This window comes from Balaenoptera musculus, chromosome 1 (genome assembly GCF_009873245.2).
Source record: "Balaenoptera musculus isolate JJ_BM4_2016_0621 chromosome 1, mBalMus1.pri.v3, whole genome shotgun sequence".
NCBI classification, from domain to species: domain Eukaryota; kingdom Metazoa; phylum Chordata; class Mammalia; order Artiodactyla; family Balaenopteridae; genus Balaenoptera; species Balaenoptera musculus.
The window spans coordinates 140,885,042-140,904,612 of NC_045785.1; the positions used below are offsets into that span (position 1 = coordinate 140,885,042).

Here is a 19,571-nt window from a genome sequence, read left to right on the forward strand (position 1 = left end):
ATATCATTAAACCCTCATAACAATCTTAAGAGGAAGATACTATAATTTTCTCTGTTATATAGGTAAGGAAATGGAAGCTTAAGAAGGCTAAGCAACTTGACCAGGGTCAAGAGCTATGGAGGGACAGAGCCTGGATATTTGAATCTAGGTTGTTTGATTTCAGAGACTATAGACTTCACTGGTCTATCATCTGTTGCCAAACATTTTCCTATCAGGAGTCATCCATTTGGACACCAAATTCCTAAGTATTAACATCTGGAGGCCAAAACTTAGACTTTGGCCCTAGACCATAATTTGGAGATGTTGATGACAGCAAAGGTAGCAGATTGTTATCTTACTTTTTTTTTTTTAATTCACTAGCAATGACTCCTCTATGTATAAAACAAAGTACAAACTACAAATAAATGTCAATCACAATGTGAATGATACAGCATGTGCATGACAGCTTTAGTCGGATTACTCAAGAAGTTTGGCCCTCCCTCCTTCTTCATCTCTCCGTCTCATCTCATGTTTCTTGAAAAATAAAATTACACAGTTTGGTAACACATGAAATAAAACAGAGCTTGTTTCATGTGAAAAAGACCCTGGCAGCTTAATTTTAACAGATAAGTCAAATGTTTGCATCACTTAAATTTATAAAATATGACATTTCACTAAATTGTATTTTCATTTATGCATGATGATTTTCATGCCAAAGCTGTTTTTTTTTAACAAAAGTTAAGAACTATAAAGAAAATGCATTTTTTATTTAGAATAAAGTTAACACAAAACATTTTAGTTCTACTATCTTTGTTCTTTAAATGAAAATCATGACCCTCTAAGCTTCGTATTTTATTCCATATAAACTAAAATTTTTTTCCTGCTGGGATCTTTTATGATCCCCAAGCCCCTAGGCTGTCTGGTGAACACTCTGCATTCTTGGTGATTATGCCCCTGGGGTAGAATCAACAAAGCTGAAAGTGGCCACAAAGACCACTGTAGAATCTGTCTAGGGCACAGCAAGATGTGTTTGAACCATGACTAAACTCTGTGGTTATTAAGAGAAGTGCCTTGGAAATAAGATTGGAATCTCTGGGTGGAGGGTCTCTGAATCTACCAGCAGAGTGTAAAATACAAGAAATGCTTTTAGAAATATAAGGCCCAAATGAAGAGGGTGATTAGATACAGAATTCTTGTTTTCAAGAAATATACAAAGTTTCACTTCTCAACATTTTCTAGTTTTGCTTCTCTCTCTTTCCTGCACAGATATTTTCTATTCACCCAATGTTCTTGTAGAGTTGTCTAGCTCTAGAAGGAAGAGTGAAATAGCCCAGCAAAAAGCGAATGACACCCTCAACCCCTCCAAGATTGTAGAAAATCTAAACATCTTACATGTTTCTTTGCTTACTTACTGTCTTCTTGAAAATCTTTTTAGCTTCTGGACTTTCCAGGTTCTCTCTTCGGATTAGTGACAAACCATATAAGGGTTAGGTCTGTCTGTGCTGAAGTGACTTGGAGTAGATAGGAAACATCCTAACAAAAGTTTTATATTTATCCCTTATTCCTTGAACTGAATTTTGTTTTATCTCCACTCATATTCAAGATCTTCACTCGCAATGACCCTTTCTAAAACAATGGCTTCCTTAACTTTTATTCCAGTAATTGTCCTGATGGAACTACTTACATAAACTCTATTGTTTGCTTACTGTAACCTTGATCACTGTTAAAAGTTGCCAAATAACTTAATATTAACATCAGTGCCATTCATGTTTCTGCTATGCCTTAACTATTTCCTTATTCACCATTAGAATTCTGATCATTGTAGCTTACAAAGTTTGATTAGACCTTTTCTGTCCACATAAAGCTATTGTTACATATCCTAGCAGACAGAGGATATAACTGCCAAGCACCATGCAAATCACAGTTGCAGTGATATTTGTGATTATTGCTATTAGGTTTAAAAGCAAACAAACAAAAGAACAAGTTTTCCCTAGAATTTATATAGTGTTTAAGAGAATGAGCTCTAGAAAGGGACTGGGTTTTCTACCTGACTTTTAACAGTACCTACCTGATAGGTTGGTTGTAAAGATGAAATGAGGTATTATCGCCTATGTGCATTCAGCATGTCAGCAGTTACTGCTTTTCCTCCAAAGCTGCTTAATGAACATGTATCAAATAGGTGAATATTAACTTTACAAACTGAATGGTCACTTTGATTCTTTGAGTCTTGAAAAATAATATAGAAATGCATATATAATAGTGGTATAGCGTTTAAGATTAAGCATTGTGCTTTTAATACGATAGTCACTGTTTCAACTTGATTTTTTTTAAAAAAGGGCTTGAGACAATTTAAGTACTACTATTAGTGGTGCATAAAATTATTCATTTGAGTTCCAAAACTACTGGGCATAAATTTAAGTAGATTATGACTTAAGAAGAAAAACTTGCTTTTATCCATATCATGTAACTAGTTAGACTTTCAGATTGTTTTTGTGGGCCTATTATTTCACATAAACAATACTAGATCAAAAAATAATCATAAAAAGGCCATTTAATGTTATTCATGAGTTCTAGCTTCTTGTAGTGAGTCTCCGTTATGGACATTTCAGGTCAATGTTCAGGGAATGTTACCAATGCTTTTCAACCTTTTTTAAAAGGGTGTCATTTGGAAGAGAAGAAGATTGGCTACATCAAACAAAAAGTTGGCCTGGCAGTGACTATATTTGCAGCATTCCACACCACAGAGGGTGATGTTTTAGACTTAGACTGTGGTTTCATGTTTTGTGGTTTGGTAGAACCAAAACAGTATGTTCAGCCATTTTAGGAAAGAAAATCTCAGGTTGACTAATCTAATGCAAGAGTTGCATAGTGGGGATAGATTTAATTATCACTAAAGGAACTAGAATAATTTTATAGAATAAGTGTCAGAGCAAGATGGTCAATCTGTTTGTAACTTTTATATTTTCAAAATACTGTGTGCACACAGCCGTATCCACCTGTAAGTGACAACAGAGCTGTACCGTGCTTTAACCCTGTGCAGTCCTCAAAGTGCTTGCACACAAATATTTAGGGGATCACAGAGGATCCAGCATAATAAATCCAACAGACTGTATGCAGAAGCCAAAATTGAAACTAACATTAGATACATTAAACTCCAGAACTATGATTTAATAAATTAACTATACAATATTTATGATCATTGATAGTTTATAGTTGGGTGATTACTACATGCTAAATGATTAATAATGATTCTCTCTTTTAACAACGTGAGATAGGATATGTTATCGCCCTTTTGTTCACGGGGAAATTTAAATTGGGGGAGGTAAAATAATTTTCCAAGTTTATAGAGTAAGAAATAGTGGAGCTGCGATTTGAAACCACCTGGTGGGCTGTAGCTTCCCTAAGCTACTTCTCTAAGCAGCTCCTCTGCACAAGTTCCATATTTTGTACTATAATCACTTCTGCTTCCTTTCCCACTGGTTTTGTTAATCTGTTTACCATCCACCCAATGTAATTCACTTGGAGTCCGAATTGGCCACACTCAGGAGTAGGAAGTACTTAAAAGACTTCTTGGCTTGAGGTAGGAGCTGCTTCATTTTGATGTTTGCTTGTCATTGATGCTATCCTGGCTGCTTACCTAGTGCCTGGTACTCTCATTTGCCTTGTTTTCTGGTACCAGTACATTTATTCCCTGACCTTGTGCTTGTCTCGTGCCTGACACTCTTCCCAAAGTTTCTTCACCACTGTTGACTTCTCTCATCTTAATTGAGTTTTATGGGCACAACTTGAGCTTCACCTACCCTTTTTTTTTAAAAAATAGATCTTCACTGGAGTATAATTGCTTCACAATACTGTGTTAGTCTCTGTTGTACAACAAAGTGAATCAGCCATATGCATACACATGTCCCCATATCCCCTCCCTCTTTAGCCTCCCTCCCATCCTCCCTATCCCACCTCTCTAGGTCATTGCAAAGCACCGAGCTGATCTCCCTCCCTGTGCTATGCTGCTGCTTCCCACTAGCTAACTATTTTACATTCGGTAGTGTATATATCTCGATGCTACTCTCACTTCGCCCCAGCTTCCCCCTCCCACCCCATGTCCTCAAGTCCGTTCTCTATGTCTACATCTTTATTCCTGCCCTGCAACTAGGTTCATCAGTACCATTTTTTTTTTTTTTAGATTCCATATATATATCTATGTGTTAGCATATGGTATTTGTATTTCTCTTTCTGACTTCACTCTGTATGACCGACTCTAGGTCCAACCACCTCACTACAAATAACTCAGTTTTGTTTCTTTTTATGGCTGAGTACTATTCCGTTGTATATATGTGCCACATCTTCTTTATCCATTCATCTGTTGATGGACACTTAGGTTGCTTCCATGTCCTGGCTATTGTAAATAGAGCTGCGATGAATGTTGTGGTACACGTCTCTTTTTGAATTATGGTTTTCTCAGGGTATATGCCCAATAGTGGTATTGCTGGGTCATATGGTAGTCCTATTTTTAGTTTTTTAAGGAACCTCCATACTGTTTTCCATAGTGGTTGTATCAATTTACATTCCCACCAACAGTGCAAGAGGGTTCCCTTTTCTCCACGCCTTCTCCAGCATTTGTTGTTTGTAGATTTTCTGATGATGCCCATTCTAACTGGTGTGAGGTGATACCACATTGTAGTTTTCATTTGCGTTTCTCTAATAATTAGTGATGTTGAGCAGCTTTTCATGTGCCTCCTGGCCATCTGTATGTCTTCCTTGGTGAAATGTCTACTTAGGTCTTCCGCCCATTTTTTAACTGGATGGTTTGTTTTTTTGTTATTGAGCTCCATGAGCTGTTTGTAAATTTTGGAGATTAATCATTTGTCTGTTGTTTCATTTGTAAATATTTTCTCCTGTTCTAAGGGTTGTCTTTTTGTCTTGTTTATGGTTTCGTCTGCTGTGCAAAAGCTTTTAAGTTTAATTAAGTCCCATTTGTTTTTTTTTTGTGTTTCTATTTCCATTACTCTAGGAGGTGGGTCAAAAAAGATCTTACTGTGGTTTATGTCAAAAAGTATTTTTCCTGTGTTTTCCTCTAAGAGTTTTATAGTGTCTGGTCTTACATTTAACTCCTTGATCCATTTGGAGTTTATTTTTGTGTATGGTGTTAGGAAGTGTTCTAATTTCATTCTTTTACATGTAGCTGTCCAGTTTTCCCAGCACCCCTTACTGAAGAGGCTGTCTTTTCTCCATTGTATGTTCTTGCCTCCTTTGTTGTAAATTAGGTGCCGATATGTGTGTGGGTTTATCTCTGGGCATTCTATCTTGTACCTGATAGATCTATCAGGTACAAGATATTGATCTGTATTTCTGTTTTTGTGCCAGTACCATACTGTCTTGATTACTGTAGCTTTGTGGTATAGTTTGAAGTCAGGAAGTCTGATTCCTCCAACTCCATTTTTCTTTCTCAAGATTGCTGTGGCTCTTCGGGGTCTTTTGTGTTTCCATACAAATTGTAAAAATTTTTGTTCTAATTCTGTGAAGAATGCCATTGGTAATTTGATAGGGATTGCACTGAATCTGTAGATTGCTCTGGGTAGTATAGTCATTTTCACAATATTGATTCTTCCAATCCAAGAACATGGTATATCTCTTCATCTGTTGGTATCATCTTTAATTTCTTTCATCAGTGTCTTATAGTTTTCTGCATACAGGTCTTTTGTCTCCCTATGTAGGTTTATTCCTAGGTATTTTATTCTTTTTGTTGCAGTGGTAAATGGGAGTGTTTCCTTAATTTCTCTTTCAGATTTTTCATCATTAGTGTTTAGGAATGCAAGAGATTTCTGTGCAATAATTTAGTATCCTGCAACTTTACCAAATTCATTGATTAGCTCTAGCAGTTTTCTGGTGGCATCTTTAGGATTCTCTATGTATAGTATCATGTCATCTGCAAACAGTGACAGTTTTACTTCTTCTTTTCCAATTTGTATTCCTTTAATTTCTTTTTCTTCTCTGATTGCTGTGGCTATGGCTTCCAAAACTATGTTGAATAAGAGTGGCAAGAGTGGACATCCTTGTCTTGTTCCTGATCTTAGTGGAAATGCTTTCAGTTTTTCACCATTGAGTATGATGCTTACTGTGAGTTTGTCACATATGGCCTGTATTATGTTGCAGTGGGTTCCCTCTATGCCCATTTTCTGGAGAGTTTTTTATCGTAAATGAGTGCTGAATTTTGTCAAAAGCTTTTTCTGCATCTATTGAGATGATCATATGGTTTTTATTCCTTAATTTGTTAATGTGGTGTATCACATTGATTGATTTGTGTATATTGAAGAATCCTTGCATCCCTGGGATAAATCCCACTTGATTATGGTGTATGATCCTTTTAATGTGTTGTTGGATTCTGTTTGCTAGTATTTTGTTCAGGATTTTTGTATCTATTTTCATCAGTGATATTGGTCGATAATTTTCTTTTTTTGTGGTATCTTTTTCTGGTTTTGATATCAGGGTGATGGTGGCTTCGTAGAATGAATTTGGGAGTGTTTCTACCTCTGCAGTTTTTTGGAAGAGTTTGAGAAGGATCAGTGTTAGCTCTTCTCTAAGTGCTTGATAGAATTCACCTGTGAAGCCATCTGGTACTGGACCTTTGTTTGTTGGAAGATTTTTAATTATGGTTTCAATTTCATTACTTGTGATAGGTCTGTTTATATTTTCTAATTCTTCCTGGTTCAGTCTCGGAAAAATTGTACCTTTCCAAGAATTTGTCCATTTCTTCGTGGTTGTCCATTTTATTGGCATATAGTTGTTTGTAGTAGTCTCTTATAATCTTTTGTATTTCTGTGGTGTGAGTTGTGATTTCTCCTTTTTCATTTCTAATTTTATTGATTTGCATCCTCTCCCTTTTTGTCTTGATGAGTCTGGCTAAGAGTTTACCAATTTTGTTTATCTTCTCAAAGAAACTCCTTTTAGTTTTATTGATCTTTGCTATTGTTTTCTTAGTTTCTATTTCATTTATTTCTTCTCTGATCTTTATGAGTTCTTTCCTTCTACTGACTTTGGGTTTTCTTTGTTCTTCTTTCTCTAGTTTTTAAGTGTACGGTTATATTGTTTATTTGAGGTTTTTCTTGTTTCTTGAGGTGAGATTGAATTGCTTTCAGCTTCTTTCTTAGAACTGCTTTTGCTGTGTCCCATAGTTTTTGGGTCATCGTGTTTTCATTGTCATTTGTTTCTATGTATTTTTTTATTTCTTCTTTGATTTCTTCAGTGATCTCTTGGTTATTTAGTAATGTATTGTTTAACCTCCATGTATTTATGGTTTTTACAGTTTTTTTCCTGTAATTGGTTTCCATCTCATAGTGTTGAGGTCAGAAAAGTTGCTTGATATGATTTCAATTTTCTTAAATTTACCAACGCTTGATTTTTGACCGAAGATGTGATCCTGGAGAATGTTCTGGCTGCACTTGAGAAGAAAGTGTATTCTGCCACTTTTGGGTGGAACATTCTATAAATATCAATTAAATCTATCTGGTCTATTGTGTCATTTAAAGCTTGTGTTTCCTTATTTATTTTCTGTTTGGATGATCTGTCCATTGGTGTAAGTGGGGTGTTAAAGTCCCATACTATTATTGTGTTAACTGTCGATTTCTCCTTTCATGGTTATTAGCATTTGCCTTATGTATTGAGGTGCTCCTATGTTGGGTGCATAAACATTTATAATTGTTATATCTTCTTGGATTGATCCTTGATCATTATGTAGTGTCCCTCCTTATCTTGTATAACAGTCTTTATTTTAAAGTCTATTTTATCTGATATGAGTATTTCTATTCCAGCTTTCTTTTGATTTCCATTTGCATGGAATATCTTTTTCCATCCTTTCACTTTCAGTCTGTATGTGTCCCTAGGTCTGAAGTGGGTCTCTAGCAGACAGCATATATATGGGTCTCGTTTTTGTATCCATTCCGCCAGTCTGTGTCTTTTGGTTGGGACATTTAATCCATTTTACATTCAAGGTTATTATCAATATGTATATTCCTATTACCATTTTCTTAATTGTTTTGGGTTTGTTTTTGTGGGTCTTTTTCTTCTCTTGTATGTCCCACCTAGAGAAGTTTCTTTAGCATTTGTTGTAAACCTGATTTGGTGGTGCTGAATTATCTTAGCTTTCGCTTGTCTGAAAAGCTTTTGATTTCTCCGTTGAATCGGAATGAGATCCTTGCTGGGTAGAGTAATCTTGGTTGTAGGTTTTTCCCTTTCATCACTTTAAGTATATCCTTCCACTCCCTCTGGCCTGCAGAGCTTCTGCTGAAAAATCAGCTGATAACCTTATGGGGATTCCTTTGTATGTTATTTTTTTTTTCCCTTGCTGTTTTTAATATTTTTTCTTTGAATTTAATTTTTGTTAGTTTGATTAATATGTGTCTTGGTGTGTTTTTCCTAGGGTTTGTCCTGTATGGGACTCTCTGTGCTTCCTGGATTGGGGTGGCTATTTTCTTTCCCATGTTAGGGAGGTTTTCAACTATAATCTCTTCAAATATTTTCTCACACCCTTTCTTTTTCTCTTCTTCTTCTGGGATCCCTATAATTCGAATGTTGGTGCGTTTAGTGTCGTCCCAGAGGTCTCCAAGGTTGTCTTCAGTTCTTTTCATTCTTTTTTCTTTATTCTACTCCTCGGCAGTTATTTCCACCATTTTGTCTTCTAGCTCACTTATTCGTTCTTCTGCCTCAGTTATTCTGTTATTGATTCCTTCCAATGTTTTTTTCATTTCAGTTATTGTGTTGTTCAGCTCTGTTTGTTTGTTCTTTAGTTCTTCTAGATCTTTGTTAAACATTTCTTGTATTTTCTCAGTCCGTGCCTCCATTCTATTTCTGAGATTCTGGATCATCTTTACTATCATTACTCTGAATTCTTTTTCAGTTAGATTGCCTATTTCCTCTTCATTTATTTGGTCTTGTAGGTTTTTACCTTGCTTCTTCAGCTGTGACATATTTTTTTGCCATCTCATGTGTTTTTTTGTTTTTTTTTAAATGGGTGGGATTGTGTTCCTGTCTTACTGGTTGTTTGGCCTGAGGCTTCCAACACTGGAACTTATAGGCTGTTGGGTAGAGCTGGGTCTTGGTGCTAAGATGAGAACCTCTGTGAGACCTCACTCCGATGAATTTTCCCTAGAGTCTGAGGGAATACCCCTATTCTCTGTTAGTCCAGTGGTTCAGACTCGGAGTTCACACTGCAGGAGCTTCAGCCCGACCCCTGGCTTGTGAACCAAGATCTCACAAGCCGCATGGGGTGGCAAAAAAAAAAAAAAAAAAAAAAAAAAAAAAAAGAGAACAATAACAAAGTGAAAAATAAAGTTAGGCTAGGAAACTAACAGATATGTTAGAAAGAACATAAAAATTAAAATATAGATGAATCAACAACTGGAAGGTACATCAGTACCACAATCGTGAAAAAGAGGAGGGAAAAGGAAAAAAAAAAGAAAGAAAAAAGAAAAAAAAGGGGAGGTAAAGGCCTTGGCTGTGGAGGGTGAGACCTAAGCAAGGGTGAGGTTTGGGCGGTGGGCAGCACCTATGCTTAGGACCCACAGGGCTGGAATAGGCCCTGGGGGCTGTGGGGGACTGGGGCTTAGGCCCCGGTCTCAGAGAGTGGGGGACCTCACCTGGGAGCCCAGCAGGCTTCCTGGGCTCAAGTGGGCGGGCAAATGCCCTGCTCTCCTCTCCTGCTTCTCTGGTCTGGAGGGCCCCTCTTGCCTGCCTCTCCTGATCTCCCCGGCCTCCCCCTTATGCTCCCAGGACCAATGTGGCCAGGGGGACATGGAGGCCCTGGGGGGCAGGGGACCTGCCTGGGAGCTCAGCAGGCTCCCCAGGCCTGAGTGGGTGGGGCAGTCACCCTTAGCTTCTCTCCTGCTCCTCCCGGAGGGCCCCTCCCACCTGCCTCTCCTGATCTCCCCAGCCTCAGGGGTGCCAATCCTGTCTGGCCTCTACTTCTTCTCCCACTTCAGTCCCCCCACATACTACTGGTTCACTTGGGGGTTCCTCCTGTCTCCTCGGGTGTCAGGGCCCCTCGCCAGCTGCCGGCAGGCACCCTAGTTGTGGGGAGATGCTAACTTGGTGTCTTTCCACACGCCATCTTGACTCTGCCCCCTATCCTTTTTAAATCTAGTTTGTTCTTGGCTTTCTTACATCTGAAAATTCTCATTTTGTCTCCATTTTCACTGATGTCTATGTTCTTTATGTCATTAAGCTTGGTTTCCTCCCCAATACTTGATCAGTCCCAGGCTTCTGCATATCTTTTTGCTCTTCTGGAATTTATTTTCTGTCTTATTTCCGTATTCACCTGTTCACACTCTGAGCCTAACATATTCTGGGATTTTTATACCTCTCTGTTTCAGACAAGCAGCTGGCTCTGGAATAAATGACTAGTATCACTCCTGAGAAAAGTAACTAGACCTTACACACGTAAGATAAGCACACAATCAGCTGCTTTCTAAACTATTTTTTAAATACGTTTATTTTACCTATTATTTTTTATTAGTCAAATTCCCACATATATGTAAGAGAAATCTAAACACAGGTACATAACTTCTTTTTAAAAACATATTGCTCAGTTGTAGTATTTAACTTAATTTTATTTTATGTAGTTTCAAAAAACAAACAATGGCACTTCTGAAATTGCCATGTTTCTTCAAAAATGCAAGTTCAAATGTACTGAATCAATGTTGTTATCATCATATACACTTAATGCACACACACACACAAGGTTATTGTTGAAGTGTTTTAATATTGATTCAATCATTCACAAATATCTAGCAGCCATGTATAATGCACAAAGTACCATGTTAGTTGCTATAAAAGGTAAAAATGTGGTTACAAATATAAATTCTCTGGGGAAAGTCAAACATATAGTCTAGTAAGAGGGTGAATTTAGCCATTGCCATGAGGGTGGTGTAGAGTGAGTTCTGTGAAAGCTCAGAGAGGGAAGAAATCATATCCGTTTAGGATGGTAAGAGATGGCATTGAGGAAGGGCCTTTTGAACTGCCTTCAAGAATTGTCAGTATTTCAGTAGCCAGAGATCAACAGCAGACATCACATTTGAAAGGGGTGGTGGTAACACAGGTGCTGATTTCAGAAAGGTCAGTCCTTGACTGGAGAAGAGTAAGTTCTGATTGTCCAGAGAATAAGATTTGTGTGGAGAAATGATCGAAAATGTGGCTGTAAAGTTAAAGGAGGTCGTTTAGCCCAGGCTAATAAAGCACTAATGCTACTTGGGAGACAGCTGTACATCCAAGTCCCAGAATTCCTGTTGAGAAGGAGAGAAGTGATCTCCATACCCATTCTTACTAGCCTGATAACCAGCTTGAGTATGGGCAGTTATAAGAACCCATGGAAAAGGGAAGGCTGATAAAATGATAAAGAATTGTGACTTTGGAGTCAGATCAACCTGGTTTTCAATCCTAGTTCCACTGTTCAACTCCATGTGACACTTAGCAAATTAACTATCTCTGTCTCAGTTTTATAAAATTAGGGTAATAACAGTACCTACCTCATAGGGATATTTTGAAGATCAAATGAGGTAATTAATGAAGAGGACTTAACAGAGTCTCTGGCTCTATAAGTGATGGTTGTTGTAGTTCCTAACCATTGTTTAATCTTGACATTATCAAGGAGACATCCCTAGGGTACTTCCCCTTAGAGTCCTATACGAGCAGGTTTCATCTATTACCTCTAATAGTATCTTATGTATTTCTCCTTGCCTGATACCTCAAACATTATTACTCATAAGTTCCGTGGGACATGCTGAGAGCCTCATCTATTTGGGCTTTCTGACAGCGTCCTCCCTATATTGCATTCCTCTGTTTTCCAGGGTATGCCTGTTACCTCTGATTTTTTTCCCCCTGGCTTCTGTGGTTACCTAAATTATGTAGATAAGTGTAGACTTCTTACCTATAATTTTATAATTTCTGAATCATTTCTTAGCTCTAACATTAAGCACTCCGTATTCTCCATTTATCAAATGCTATTCTGTTACTTTAATTTGAATTATTGATTCTCGAGCTTCAATTTCTTTAACTCAAAAATGCAAAAACAAAAAATGTGAAAGATATTGAGAAGCAAGAATGTGATATACACCAAGAATATAATTTAAGATTAAATACTGTTACCTTGTTATTTGGTGATCTATTGAAGAATGAACGCTGATATAATTAGTTTATTTAAAAATTCAGCCTAAAGAAGTAAGTTTTGGAAAGTGTCAAAAATATTTCGTTGCAAGGCAGACTTATTTGTAGGAAAATTTTAAGTTTTGAGGAGTATGGCGTAAACTAAAATTGAAAACAAATTCCAAAAATGAAAGATTCCCTTTAGTTAAGGAAATCTTTATTTAAATTCCCACTCTTTCCATCTTATCACTTTAAGGAAATAGTTGAACTTCTTTGTACCTCTATTCATTTATTAAAAAAATCTATTTCAACAGCAGACAGGAATACTTAAAGCATATATTTATAATATTATATGAACCATGATTTGATTTGAATTCAATCTGTTGATAGTTTAATAGTTAATTTATATTTAATGCACATGTATACTATACCAATGACCACTTTTTTTCATTTTAAATATCTTCCAGCACCTCCAGTTTTTATACAAGAACCTGCTGATGTGTCTATGGAAATTGGCTCAAATGTGACATTACCTTGCTATGTCCAGGGTTATCCAGAACCAAAGATTAAATGGCGAAGGTTAGACAACATGCCCATCTACTCAAGACCTTTTTCAGTGAGTTCCATCAGCCAACTAAGAACAGGAGCTCTCTTTATTTCAAGTAGGTTAAAGGAAATATATTTTATACAAATATATACATATAAATTATACATTTTTTATACATAGGTGTTGCTATGTTTAAAATAGTGAATCAATCGTGCCAACATATTTTGTGTTTGTTGCGTTTCATTTTAAAGTAATACTGAACTCATATCTGGGAATTGTCATAAATGAATAACATTTTATTCAATTTTATGTCATTACTATATCATATAGACTTATGAAGCAATATGACTTCTTCATATCTCACTGTTTCTTATTGCAAATAGAGTCTCCTGGGCCTGTAGGTGGATAAGTAATCACATTTTATTGACTCTTGTACCACCTGTTGTATAGAAAGGTAAAATATTACTAGTAGTTAGTTAATGTTAATTATTTTGGGCCAAGAATACATAACCACATGCATAGGGACACTATACACTATCAAAAATGTTTGATTAAAAGCTATATCTATCTGGAGCAAAACATTTTTTAAAAAGTCAAATATGCCATCATCCCAAACTTTTACCTGTAAGCTATTAAGCATTCAGATATTTGTAAACACTTAGTACTTTTTCAAATATTGTTAAGAGTATTTGGATACTGGCACCAGAGGAGTAAAAACATTTAGATGATTAATTGACTTTTTTAATAAAATTGCATTTTTAGGGTTTTTTGTAGAAAGCCCCCAATACGTGATTTTCATGTTGATTAACAATATTAAATGTGCATTAGCCACTTAAACTTTCAATACAAATTAAACTGTCTAATTACAAGTGCTTACAGCTCTGTGCTAGGTGAAGACAGAAGTCAAATATGGGGTTCCTCGCTCAGGCATTTTACAGTCTACTGTCTGAGTGGATGGTCACAAAGGTACCTACCAGAATTACTCATTAGATTGGGTCAGATTGTGCAGGAACTGAAATGTGCAGGTGAAGAAATGTAGTTGGTGAGGTAGAAAATAGACCCCCAAGCTTCATAGGCACGAAAAGGCACGTGAAAGTACTGTTTCATAACAGCTCCCCTGCAGGATATGAGGAGACAGGAGCGAGAGGGAAGAATGGGGAGGGTCATATAGGTAGGGTGATGGTGGTGATGAGAAACAACCCAGAGGGAAACAAATGAGACCTGAAAACAAATCAGTTAGCGGAAATGAAAGAAAAGTAAAAATAAAGGAGGGCAGTGTATTCACAGATGGTTGCCCAGTTGTTCAAATTAAATCATCTAAAAGGAAACTAGTGATGAGAAACTTAGCTCTCCCTGGTATTTTGTATTTCTATAGAAATTAGCCCGAGTTGATAATATGGAGACTATCTTGGTTAGAAACAATGTATAACTTATGAACCAGGTGATTTGCTGAGCTTTCCTTGGCAAATGAATGTTTGCTAATTTTGAGAGTGAACACCGTCTGTGCTTACCAGATGCAATTCTGCAGTTATATGCATGTGGTTAACAGAGTAGAAACTTGGTCACTGCTCTTTATTTGGGATAGTATGGAACTATTCATACTGGAAGGCTGTGTTTTTCTCTGTCAACGTCTTATCAATAGATTAAACTTTGCCTATTTTAGTTAAGATAGTTGCAAAGGTGACGATCAATCCCCTATTTAAAATCTTCTCTTGACTCCCCAGTTGCTCATAAGATAAAACTTTACTGTTTTATAAGACACCAGGCTACCTCTTCATCTTCAGGCTCCTGACTATGCCCACACAGCCTGTAACCCAGCGATCCTCATCCTAATCCCCTAACACACTCTTTAATTTTAAATATTTTATAAATATCCTTTTTATTATTCTGAGAATTCTATGTATTTGATCAACCTACATAATAAAAATTATTTTAACCTGCAAAATGTAGTACAAAGGAAAACAAAGGAAAGTAATTTTTATTAAAATAATATGTATTTAAATAGATAAATACTCTGGCAATGCTCATACAATATGCATACACGTTATGTACATCACCATGAATTTGAGAGCTAAAATGTAGACTGACCCAGGAATATGGGATTGATGACTCAGAAACTCCAGTCTGGTGAAGTGATTTTCTGAAATGGTGGGCAATTATTGCAAGAGTTTCTTTCTTTCTTTCCACTTATACAGAATTAGGTTGTAGGCTCAAATAATTATAAACAAAGTCATCACATCCATGAATTTCCAGTGGGGCCTTCAAAAGTCTTGGTGAACTTGGGATATTGTTCCTTTCGTGAATCCCCCCCATGCATTGTCTCCCTAGTTTTTGCCAGTAGACTCCCCTGATCATTGGACCAATGAAAGCAATGGCCCCTGCAAACCTCCAAAACGCCCCCAGGGTGGTACTGCAGCTTTCCATTCTTTGAACACACCATGATTTTTCAAGTCATGCTCTTGCCTTTGCAGCCCATTAGGTTTGGACTGCCCTTCCTCTGTTCTACCTACTGTTTCAGGTACAGCTCAGGTATTACCTCCTATGTGAATCCTGCCCGAACTCCTCCTTATGCCATCAGTCACTTCTGTCTCTGTGTCCCCATAGCTCATTGTCTGAAGCTCAAATTAGAGCAGTCGTCACACTGTGGTATGATTGTTGCTTTCAAGGTATGTCTCCTCCCCTAGAATGGGAACTACCAGATCACAAGCATGGTGCCTGACACATAGTTAATGCTCCACAGATGATGTTGAATGAGTAAATAATCTCTTCTTTTTAGACTTATGGGCAAGTGATAAAGGAACATATATTTGTGAAGCTGAAAACCAGTTTGGAAAGATCCAGTCCCAGGCAACAGTAACAGTGACGGGACTTGGTAAGATCAATTAAGTACTTAGACACCACACTTTTTGAAAACATCAGACTCCTCTTAGTACCTCTTCTCTTGCCTGTACCATTAAAAACAAACAAACAAACAAAAACAGGTAAACATCTGATTACTACATTAGCCTTCCTTCTCCCCACCCTATTTCATATTTCATGATGTTAGAACTGGAAATAGAGCTCATCCTCTTCAAGCTCCTTATCTTCCATTTGAAGAAATGAAGGTCAATTGAATAAATTCATTTAAGTCTGAGTACACACACACACACACAGACACACAAGACACACACACATGTTAGGGTGGTGGTGTGCTTTTCTAGTTCTTTTCTTTACACTTATTATTTTAGTCCACATGGAATTATTTCTGTGTATGATATGAAGTAAGAATATAATATCTGTTATTTCCAAGTAGTAAGATATTTGTTTTAATATTTTTATGGCATGTTCTCTTCCCACTGAGTAAAATACCCATTTAGTCACATGCTAAATTTATAATCTTATGTCTATTCCTTGGAATTCTATTTATGCACTAGTCCTATATTGTTTAAATGATTACATCATTTATTGTGATTTTTAAATCTCATTAATACACTTCTATAAAATTTTCTTTATGTATCTCCCTTAATTCATCTATGTATATTTACATTTTCCAGGAAGACTCTCTTAGAGATTTTGCTTTGATTTATGTTGAATTACTTCACTGATTTCCATCTAAGAGTCCACCTCATTTTATTTGCCTGAGCTCTTATGACAGCCTACTCACTAATCTCATCCCTTCCAATTTTCCCTTGTCCAGTAAGTTCTCAGAGTGATATTTCCTGAAAATGGTTCTGATGATTCCACTCTTCTATTTATCAGTGCTTTCAGTCACTCTCCATTTGAATACATTGCAAATTTCTTGGCTTGACTTTTCTGCCCTTTCATGCCATAGACTTATTCTTTTTTACTTTCTCTACTTCTTTGCTATTACCTGTCCTCTTGCCATTCCCTCTGCTTAGAAGGGTCCTTTATCTCTATCTTCCAATTCATACCCATGTACATTTAAAAATCTTGTTCTTGAAAACTCAGTTTCTAATAGCGTAATTAGTAGTCATCTTTGCCTATAAAATAATTTGCCTTCCTTTGGATGAAACAGCACTGACAGTGCCTGTGTTCTCTCTCTGATTTAGTTGCTCCACTCATTGGAATCAGCCCTCCAGTGACCAGTGTAATTGAAGGACAGCAGCTGACTTTACCTTGTGTTCTATTGGCTGGAAATCCCATTCCAGAACGTCGGTGGATTAAGAATTCAGCCATGGTAAGAACATTTTAAATCCATGAATTCATATTCCTCTTGCGTAATATGAATTCATATTCATATATTGCCTCTTGCGTAAGAGGCAATGTATTCCAAACATTGAAATTTTAATGTAATAAATATACAAACATATATTTTTTAAGAGTACCAAAACTTTTCTTCAGTATTAACATGTTTATGCAGTTCATATTATTTTGAAATTAATATGATGGAGAAATAGTCAATGGTGTAATTTTTATAATTTTGTAACTAGTAAACTCTCTTCAGAATATGTAATAACTGAAGCAAGTATGAAGTTTTTTTCCATAGGATTTAAATATTTTATATCCTTCTTTGCAGGACATAATAAAATGTTAATATTCTCATAACATTCTTTCGTTTTATATATTAATCTTTATTGTTATCATCAAACATTCTTTTATCGTGAACTATTTTAAAATGTGGATCTATTTTGTGTCATTGGTTTTCATTGCATAACTTTTGATTATGAAGGAATGTGAAAAATTTTCACAGTTGTAAGGAATTATTCTGTAAACATGCTATCTATGGCAATAAATTTTCACCTAGTCCAGAGCATTTTTCCTTCCATTTTCCAGAGTATTTAGACTTACTCCCTTAGTGAAGTACCAATTAAAAGTGAATTGACTCCATGGGATAAGATGTAAAATTGTTCGTATATGCATAAAAACCTGAGAAAAATGAGTGCACCTCACTCAATAATAAATGCCCTTATAACATAGGATGATACTGTTTGAGCACTAAAGTACCCTATTATTGAACAAACTGCATAAATGTTACCGAGTTAGAGGGGATGATTCTTAACAGAAACCATTGTCAACCTTCTCTCATGCAGTTCCTATATCATACATTGCCCTCTAATATTATTTGTATCTGTCACTGAAAAGGGTGCATGTTGAGATTAAGTCACATTCTCTCAGCTTGAATGATGCCTGTTTGCCAGAATGAAAATGTCAAATGGCTTGCAAGTGGTAGTAAAACCTTCTTGAAAAAGAACAAATTAAGCCAAAAGTAAAAGTGAAATTTGGGTCCTTCATGATAACAAAAATTACAGAAACAGGGAATTAGTGTTGTTTCTATTTCTTTCCCTTTCCAATATGTGCATAATTCTGACAGATGTTAGTGGGTAGACTTTTTGGTGGTATATCACAGTGACATACAATTGATGCTACTCTTGGTAACATTTTATGCTCATCATTTTTCACTTAAGCGTGTTAAAATATTTTGTTATTTTATAACACATTTAATAACCCAGTTGGAGAAGAAAGCAGATCTGGTTTGGGCTTACACAATATTGCCTGTTTAATTAAAAGTCATTCTCATATGTGCACAGTCACAAAATATAAACCACTGAGAGGTCTTTATTTTTTTTAATTACTTGAAGTTATTTTCCAGCTAACTAAGACATGAATTAAAAATTAAGAACCCAATACAGAAATTATACTTTTAATAAGCTTTTCACATGCTGTGATCCAGCAATTCCACTCCTGGTATCTATCCAAGGAAAACAAAAAAACTAATTCAAAAAGACACATGTACCCCAATGTTCATAGCAGCTTTATTTACAATCCCCAAGACAGCGTAAGTGTCCATCAACAGATGAATGGGTAAAGAAGATATAGTATATAGAGACAATGGAATATTACTCAGCTATAAAAAAGAATGAAATTTTGTCATTTGCATAGCATGGTTGGACCTGGAGAGTATTAAACATAGTGAAATAAGTCAGGGAAAGACAAATACTGCATGTTTTCACTTATATGTAGAACCTAAAAAATAAAAGAAACAAATGAATATAACAAAACAGAAAGACTCAGATACAGAAAACAAACTAGTGGTCACCAGAGGGTGGTGGGCTGTGGGGAGGGGCAAAATAGGTGAAGGGGATTAAGAAGTACAACCTACTAGGTATAAAATAAATAAGTTACAAGAAGGTAATATACAGCACAGGAAATATAGTCAATGTTTAATAATAACTATGTACAGAGTATAATCTATAAAAATATCAAATTACTATGTTGTACACCTGCAACTAATATAATATTGTAAGTAAGCTATACTTCAATAAAAATTATAAATAAATAATAAGCCTTTCAAGCAACACTGAAACCATAAAGTTAAATCTAAGTGGCTGCTGTAACAATGGTAATAAAAACTAAATTCAAAAAAAATAAAATAACTTTTTTTTCCTTCAAGTTGGTCCAAAATCCTTACATCACTGTGCGCAGTGACGGGAGTCTCCATGTTGAAAGAGCTCGGCTGCAGGATGGGGGCGACTATACTTGTGTGGCCAGTAATGTTGCTGGAACCATTAGCAAAACTACCACTGTGGACGTGCATGGTAAGAGGCGCACCCATCATAATGCTTTCCAAACCATGTTCAAAGCTGGGTTCATATCTTTAAATCAAATAACTCCGTTCTTCTAGTTTTAAGAAGTAGATATCTTTTCTAATTGTTATTCTTAACAAAAAGCCTTATTTCTTGAACAATATTTACATTGTTAAGGCTTTTTTCCAGATTTCCCTTTTCTGTATATACAAAAAGACATTATTGGGAGTCACTCGCTGAGTCTCTCCAAGGGCTTTTGTAAGTGGTTTCTTAATTGATAAAAGTGAACTCAGCTCTCAAAGAGTTATGTTTAAAAGTACATTTTAATTTCAGGCAAGCTGAACTTATTGTACCATCCAAACTGCCTCTTCTTCTCTGATTGTGCAACAAGC

General features: G+C 36.2%; 1 protein-coding gene across 3 annotated transcripts in view; it reads left to right on the top strand.

Annotated features, from left to right (window-relative positions):
- HMCN1 (hemicentin 1) overlaps positions 1 to 19,571 on the top strand; it is a 506,773-nt gene that overhangs the window by 252,600 nt on the left and 234,602 nt on the right. For all 3 annotated transcript variants that reach the window (XM_036867831.1, XM_036867840.1, XM_036867846.1), the window contains exons 16-19: positions 12,576 to 12,770; positions 15,432 to 15,527; positions 16,705 to 16,832; positions 19,047 to 19,191. In XM_036867831.1, the coding sequence (XP_036723726.1) occupies positions 12,576 to 12,770; positions 15,432 to 15,527; positions 16,705 to 16,832; positions 19,047 to 19,191 (564 nt within the window). The remainder of the gene's footprint in view (positions 1 to 12,575; positions 12,771 to 15,431; positions 15,528 to 16,704; positions 16,833 to 19,046; positions 19,192 to 19,571) is intronic.